This window comes from Columba livia, chromosome 25, assembly GCF_036013475.1.
Source record: "Columba livia isolate bColLiv1 breed racing homer chromosome 25, bColLiv1.pat.W.v2, whole genome shotgun sequence".
Taxonomy (NCBI): Eukaryota; Metazoa; Chordata; class Aves; order Columbiformes; family Columbidae; genus Columba; species Columba livia.
The window spans coordinates 5349237-5356969 of NC_088626.1; the positions used below are offsets into that span (position 1 = coordinate 5349237).

At 60.6% G+C, this 7733-nt stretch overlaps 2 protein-coding genes across 2 annotated transcripts; both read right to left on the bottom strand.

The window, feature by feature from the left end:
* Nucleotides 1-1718: 1718 nt before the first annotated feature.
* Nucleotides 1719-4826, bottom strand: LOC135576333 (uncharacterized). Its single transcript, XM_065040732.1, has 6 exons — nt 4383-4826; nt 4098-4221; nt 3651-3779; nt 3203-3348; nt 2815-2940; nt 1719-2670 (listed from the first exon to the last, which is right to left on the bottom strand). The coding sequence occupies exons 1-6, from the start codon at nt 4619-4621 to the stop codon at nt 2562-2564; spliced, it is 873 nt and encodes a 290-aa protein (XP_064896804.1). The 5' UTR covers nt 4622-4826; the 3' UTR covers nt 1719-2561.
* Nucleotides 4827-4873: 47 nt separating this feature from the next.
* LOC110356753 (coiled-coil domain-containing protein 81) lies at nt 4874-6700 on the bottom strand. The gene is made up of 4 exons (XM_065040739.1): nt 6622-6700; nt 6080-6141; nt 5778-5931; nt 4874-5528 (listed from the first exon to the last, which is right to left on the bottom strand). The coding sequence occupies exons 1-4, from the start codon at nt 6698-6700 to the stop codon at nt 5263-5265; spliced, it is 561 nt and encodes a 186-aa protein (XP_064896811.1). The 3' UTR covers nt 4874-5262.
* Between the last annotated feature and the right edge of the window lie 1033 nt (nt 6701-7733).

Here is a 7733-nt window from a genome sequence, read left to right on the forward strand (position 1 = left end):
GAGGTATTTGGGGGAATGGCCACAAATCCAATGTCCCCTTGATTGCCCCTGAGGGGTGCTTCTCGTAGAGGGTATAGAGGGGTCCCTTCGGGTATAGTTGTCTTGCTCCTCGCACATGCCGCGGGGGGTGAGTTTAAAGACAAAGGTGCTGCCGTGGGTACCGTGACTATGGGAGGGGGAGCCGTCGGAGGCAAATTGTTAAGGTACGGGGGTGGCAGATTATCCAACAGTTCCCTCTTTTCTTCCTGTTCTCCCCCTTTCTCTCTTCCCCCTTCAGATCCTTCACCCGCCTTTAGTGCAAATATCGGAGCCAGGGATGGACGGGAAGCCCTAACCCACAACGCGGCGTAATGACTCTCTTCCTGACTCTCTTCCTCTTCTTTTCTGTTAACATATAGGTTTAAAGCCTGACAAACCCAGTCCTTGAAGGATCCAAAACCAGGCCAAAATACATGTGGCCTAAAGGGCTCTTTTGGCCACTCCTTCATACAATATTGAATCATTTTTAATTTACTCTTTTCTTTTCTGGGGCCCCAATCGGTCTAATTCCTAATCATAATTCCTAACGGGCTTTCTGGTGGTATATCTTGTAACTGACTCCCCTTCCTTTGGTCCTGGGTCCTTGACCTCGTCTGGCCCAACCCAGTTCTTGGTTGCCTTTATGAGAGTGTCTTGCAGGGGGTTTAGGACCTATCAACCACGCACAAATCCTATAGGAATCGCTTCGGTCCTTCACCGGCCAAGTCCCTCGCGGGAGATTGGAACCGCGGTTAGAAGACCTCCGCACTCGCTTTGGAACCAGGTTCCATCTCAGTCGCACTCTCAACTTACGCAGGCAACCGAATCCACCCAACCAGGCGGTATTCCTGTAGTTACCCACCACTCTGTCATCTCCAATCGCATCTCAACGGAGCGATATTCTTTTAGACACTCACGACTCTGTCATCTTCACTCGGATCTTCACATGCACAGAATTACGGGCAACATCTGCCACGGCAGCCGGCGGGGAGTTACAAAACAGACAAAAAACCACCAAGTTTTTTGCTTGCCCCTATTCTGGGTTTAGGATAGCGTTGGTTCCGACCCAGCCTGAACTGGAGCCACCGAATGGTGGGGCGCCCCTCCTAGAACATGCCAGAATTCAGAAGCCAAGGCAATCCCGCACGAGCCCCAGTTGTGATAAATGACCAAGACTCCGATGATTTGCCAAACAGGAGTCTGGTTTATTTAATATGCAAATTGAGGCAACCAAACAGCACTGGGTGCGCGGGGAGTCTCTGCTACACCAACACACACACCTGAAGTTTCTGACCAACTCCTTATTTCCTCGGCTGGTCCCTCTGCACTCTGAGCCCGCGGCTGGTTGTCACCAGGGGCTTCACCAGGGATGTGACAGGTACCCACACGCTCCCTGTGCATGGAGGTCTGGGCGGGGAGGAAGCTCTTGGGGTGCTGGAACCAGCGATTGGGCTGCGGGACGTTCCCGCTCTGGGGGCAGAAAAGACGCCGTGGGTGACATGCTCACCTGTCGCTGTCCCTATTGCTGCTGTCAAAAGCTCAGGCAGGAATCCCAGCAGAGCCAGGACCACCCCACCTGCATTGCAGTGTCCTGCCCAATTATGACAGGTTCCCTGCCTTCCCACATTCCCCTGGCCCCCCAGCCCAGCCCTGGAGCAGAGATGGGAAGGGCTTTCCAGCACGGAAGGAGGGCTGGGAGAAGGAGTTTGCTCATCCAAGGGCTGCAGGCGCTGGGACACTTGGGGCTTCCCCAGCTGTTGTAGCTCAAGGACAAGGGTGAGGGGCAGAGCAGAGCTGGAGCTGTAGGAGCACAGCTGGAGCTGTAGACCACAGCTGGAGCTGGGGCTGCCTGACTGATACGGGGATGGTGGGAGGCAGGGATGGAGGGAAGGCTGCGGGGAGGCAGTCCCATGTCTGTTTTGGGCAGGCTGTCCCCGACCCCAGCCAGAGGTAGGGCCGTGCCTCTCCGCCACACTCGTCCCCCGCTTGGCTGCGTTTCCTGGCTGCAATCGGCTGCTTCCCAAGGCCGGGCCTGGCCAGGACAGGGAGCAGAACTGGGTTTCCTGGCAGGGTGGAAGTCTGCTCTCCTGGAAGCCTCATCCTTAACCAGGTCTTCCTTGGTTTCCAGCAGAGCAGCTCTCCTTCGTGGTTCCTCCATCACCCATGCCAGGAAATGCCCTCTAGAACTGTCCCAGATGGCTTGAGCCCCGCGGGATTGTTCTTCCAGCGGGTACCAGGCCGGCTCAGGCCCTCCAGGAGAACCGGGGCAGATGAACGAGAGGCTTCTTCCCCTTGTCTGCAGAAGGCCCCGTCTCCATCTTCCTTCTGCACAGGAGCCTCTAGCAGATACCCGCTGTCACGGCACCACGTTGGTCTCCCACCAGCCGCTCCTGTCCCAGCCCTGGGACTGTGCTCCCTCCCGCCCCGACAGGCACTCCTGGGATCCCCCATGGGGTGTGTGTAATCCCTTGAGACGGATCCATCAGCAGGCACAGACCAGTCAGTCCATCTGGGAAGAGCCCAGAGCTCTTTATTTTCTGTTCTCAGGTGGATCTTGGCAGCTCAGGAGCCTCCCAGCCCCTTTGCTCACGGCCACTGCTGCCGCTGCTGCTCCCGGCACCTTCCCCTCTGCTGCGGTACCAGCATCGAGTGCTAGGGAGGGAGAAAGAGAAGAGTATGATCGTATGGGCAGGGAGAAGGCAGAGAAATGCTGCAGGCGGAGCTCAGCCAGCTGTGCAGGGACGTGCTTGCGACAGAGCCTCGAGGGGTCTGCGAGGTGGGAACACAGAGAGATACCAGGGGAGCTGCCTCTGCTGCTCTTGGCGCCGCCTGTTGTTCTCAGCGACCTGCTGGAATGTGAAGCTCCGTGCCCGATGCGGCTCCAGCGCTTTGAGGACCTGGACGGCTCGCGGGGAAGGGTGGCTGAACAAGAGGGAAACGTCATCCCTCAGCCTGTGCCAGAGACCCCGTCTGCCTCTGCCCTCGTCCAGCCCCGCACCCACCCTTTCACCCTGTGCTGGGTTTTGGGCCTCAGCTCTGGGGGTGAGCCATGTCGTGCCCACGGCAGGAGACACAGAGGGTGTCCTGTGCAAGCCCAGGACGCAGGGATGGGGGTCCTGGCCGTCTCTGCCAGGTCACGGCTGCTCTAAGGGCACAGGCTGTGTCCAGAGCGGGGCACACTTACTCAGGCTGGAGTCTCTCCAGCTGGGCTGCTGCTGCCACGTCCTCTGCTGGCAGAGGCTTCTCCACCTTTCTCCACCTCTTGCTGGGCTCCTTCCTCCTGGGCTGGGCTGGAGGGTGGGGAGTCCAAGGGCCTCCAGTGCCGAGCGCCTGCCGAGGAGGAGACGCTCTCAGCAACCAGACGGCAACCAGGTGCCGTTTCCCAGAGGAGCTCCTGAAAGGAGCCGGCAGCAGGACCCGGGAGCTGGCAGACTCAGCACCGCGTGCTCTCCGTCACCCTGGCGGTTGCTTTTTCCCCTGGGATGCCGCTGCGGCTCTCTCCTTCCCAGCATGAGCAGGCAAAGCCCTGGCCTGCAGCCGGGTGTCAGTGCTGCTCACAGCCCTGGAGCCGCCCTGGGTGCCCCACAGAGAGCGTGGCTGCTGCTCTCTGCGCTGCCCATCAGTGACCGTACCTGGGGCAGCTGTTGCTCCTCCCCTGCAGACCAGGCTTCCCACGCCGCCCATTCCGCCTTGGCTTGCTGCAGCTGCTCTTGGCACCGCGTCTTCCCTCGCTCCCACTCTGCAGACAGCTGCCGCACCTCCTGGAGGGGACGCAAACGCGCAGCAGGCAGGATCAGTCTGGGCTCCTGGAGGGGCTTCCTTGGCTCTGCCCCGCGGTGCTGCCCCGCGCCTCAGCCGCTCAGTGGCAGTGCTTGGCCCCAACGCAGCGGGGGCCGTGGGGTCACGCCAGGCTCCTCAGCCCACCACAGGCACAGCTGAGTGACCAAAGACCTCCCCTGCCAAAGACCTAGAAGGGCCGTGCCCATTTTCCACAGCCCCTGGCCACAACAAAGTGTGCGCAAAGCCGCTTTTGCCGAGTGTCTGAGAGCACGGCAGCTGCAGCGAGGCAGAGCACGTACCTGCAGCGCTCTCTTGCAGGCTTCAGAGGATGGGAGTGCAGCGGCAGGCCTGGCTGGAGGAGCTGGCTCCTGCCTGCCTGCCTCCTTCGTCCTGCTGGAACTGCCTGGACGTGGCGGGAGCACACTGCAAAGAGACAGCAGGAGGCGTCAGCGCCAGCACGGGGCGCTTTGCTCTCCCGTTTGCACCCGGCATGTGTCAGGGAGCTTCCTGCACCCCCACAGCTGGGGATGTCTCTCCTCCAGGGGTGCAAGGTTCCCTTTCAGCCCTTCCCACCAGGGTCTCACCGGGCAGAAGGCTTCTTCCCTGTGTCCTGCTGCCCAGCTCCTGGCCCCTGGTTTGGCAGCACGGGCAGGGAACGCTTTGCCCGGCTCTGCAGCAGCTTGCCAGGACAGCCCTCTGCGCCTGGGAAAGGAGGAAGCTCTTCAGAGCAGCCCGTGCAGAGTGCGTTTGACGCGGCTGTGCTCACGCAGCGTGGGGCAGGGCCCCGCCTGGACAGCAGGGACGCTCCCCTACCTCCTCCCATCGCCTGCTTTTCTGCAGCCTTGCTGTGCCAGGTGGAGAAAGCCCTGGACACCGCTCTTCTGCTGAGCACCGTGAGCTGAAACCTGCAAAGCACAAGGGGACACGGGCTTGAAGAGGGGTGAAAACCAAGCCTCAAGTCCTCTCCGTCTGCCGTTGCCGCCCGCTCGTTCTGCCCAGGGCTGCAGAGGGGACGCGCTCACCTGGGAAACGCGTGGGCAGGAGCAGCCTGCATCCCCTGGGCAGTGGTCGCTCCCGTGCAAACAGCTGCAGCTGGCATCCAGAGCCTCTGCAAAGGGACACAGAGCTCTGGGAGGTGGCCAGGACAGTTTTCTCCTGGCTCCCAAAGGCAGCGCACCCGTCTCCCGCTCCAAAAGAGGCCACTGCTGCAAACCTCCCTCCCAAATGCTCCTCCGTGAACATCGGCCCTTGCTCTGCTCCGCAGCAGCTGCGCAGCAAACACTGACACTGCGCAATGGCGCTGACGGGCTTTTCGTAGGGCAAGGGCCCAGAGACTGGGCAGAAACTTTCTGTTCTGATGAAGTCGGGGGGGCGAGCACGGCGAAAGGCGTTTGGCCAACGGCGACTGGGCTGCTCAGCCTTCACTGGGCTTCCCAGCCCACTGAAGCAGCCCTCAAACCTTGATCAACTCACAGTGTGCAGCAGTGCAATGCGGCTGGCCTTGCTCTCCAGCCCTGTGACGCAGTCGTAATAAAAGCGCATGCACAGGACGTCGTCTTTGCAGGACAGAACGCCGATGTCCTTGAAGGAGAAGGCGAGGCGCTGCCTGTTCCTCAGCTGGAAGCTGTACAAGAGGATGGTCTCTTGCACACAGTCCTCCAGCACGTGTGGTGGGAAGGAGGTGGCTCGTGACAGCCACTTGTAGTTGAGCGGACTGATCTGGACATTGCCTGCAAGGAGGAGGAACGTGGTCAGTGCCACAGCAGGCCAGATTTCCCTGTGAGATTCAGAACCACAGGGCAGAGCAAAGGGCACTTGCAGAAAGAGATTTGGGGAGCGGTTTGTCTGGGGGAGCTCGAGCCATCTCCGGGCCTTTGGAGGCAACTCTCTACTTCTCCCAGCGCTTTCCAAAGAGCAGAGAGCACGCACCCGGCCCCAGACATGAAGGGGAGAGGGGAGGGCGGCCACTGCCTTCTCACCAGGGATAACCACTGTGGGGAACACGAGCTCCTGCAGCAGTGAGTTATCCATCTCCAGACGGAAGACGGGTCTGCGAACCACATACACCTCGTCTTCACCGTGGAATTGCTCATGGACCATGGCGAAGGTGCCGAGTCCTGGGAGCAGGACACCCTGTCCAGGAACAAGACAGAAAGGCTGATGACTGAGTACTGCGGAGATGGGCAAAGGCAAAGCTTGGGAAAAGGCTCGTGTTCTCCATTTCTTCTCTTGCCCTCCTCAAAGGCTCTGCAGGGTAAAGGGGACCAAGGCGCCAGCCCACCTTGTCCAGCTTCAGCTGTCCCAGGATGTATGCAGACACAGCATCCCAGATGGCCACAACCTCTGGAAGGCAAGGGAAGGAGGTGTGAGGCTCCGGGCCAGCCAGCTCACAGCCTCTCGGCATGCTCCTCACCCAGGGGTGACACACGCAGGTGTGCACAAACAGCCCAGACAAACTTCGCCCCGGCTGCGCAGCTGCAGCGCCCCAATTTAGGACGGGCAGCCTTACTGTGCTGCCAGGGCAGAGGTGGAGCAGATATGGGGATGTGGGACGGGCCCAGGACCAAGGCTGTGGCCATGTCACCCCCAGCAAGGGATGGACCTCAGAGCCCAGGACATGATCTGCCAGCCTGGCAGCACCAGAGGATCCTGTGGGAAGGAACAGAGGCCTCCTAAAGGCGGCCGGTTCCAGGGAAAGGGCCGGTTTACAACACAGCCAGATCCCGAAAGGCCCTGTTCAGCCCCCCACAGCCCAGCAGCCGCAGCTTCTGACAATGCCAGTGCTGGTGTGTCCCTCTGGGAAGGAGCTCCCAAAACCATTACCCGTGGGAGAGAGCTCCAGCAGCCTGGGGAACAAGCATCTCAGCTCCAAGCTGATGGCCACGGTGCAGCAGCCCTCCATGGCGCTTGCCGCTTGCCCTCAGCTCAGGGAAAGGGATGCTGTGTGCTGCTCCTCGCTCCAAACTCCTCTCCAATGTGCCCCTGCTGCTCTGCCTGTCAGCAAGGGTCCTGTCTGTCAGGAAGGTCCTGTCAGTCAGGAAGGTCCTGTCTGTCAGGAAGGTCCTGTCACTCAGGAAGGTCCTGTCTGTCAGGAAGGTCCTGTCTGTCAGGAAGGTCCTGTCACTCAGGAAGGTCCTGTCTGTCAGGAAGGTCCTGTCACTCAGGAAGGGTCCTGTCACTCAGGAAGGGTCCTGTCACTCGGGAAGGCTCCTGCCAGTCAACAAGAGTCCCCCAGCGCAGCCCCGCTGCCTCCCGACCGCGCTCCTGGCTGTGCAGCAGCTCCGAAGGCAGCAGTGGGAGCCCCTGAGCAGTGCCCAGCAGCACCCAGGCCTCGTTGCCAAGTGCCGGCACCGCCGCAGCGCTGGGGAGACCTCCCTGTGATGTGGGGATCCCTTGTGACATCAGCCCGCATCACTGCCGGCTGCATTGTGACACCAGCAGGGAGGCGGCACAGCTGGGCAGAGACGTGTCCCCTCTTGAGCTGGGAAACAGTCGTCCCCTTTCTCGCCAGCCCTGCTCCAGAAATCCCGTCTGTCCCTGCTCCCACGTGTCTCTGCTGCTTCGAGCCTGTTGGGGCAGGTGGGGTTTGGGCTTTGCTGTGCTTGGGCAGTTGGGAGACACGGGACTGCAGGTCTGTGGGGTGCATGAGCCCCTCCAGTGTGCCGTCTCTTCTGGTCGTGGCTGGGATGGAGCTCATTTCCTTCCTGGCAGCCCAGATGGTTTAGCCCGTGCTTGAGCTGCTGCTGAACTCTTCCTGCACGCACCAGGGCTGCTCTGCTCACACACGGCCCTGCCACCAGTGAGCTGGGGATGCCCTGCCGGATGAAACTGGAGTCCATTAATCCCACGTGCCACGTGCGCTGTACCTGCTCCCATCGGTTCCGCTCAGTGAATTGTTTTCCAGCCCCTTCTGATAGAGGGAACTAACTAATAAC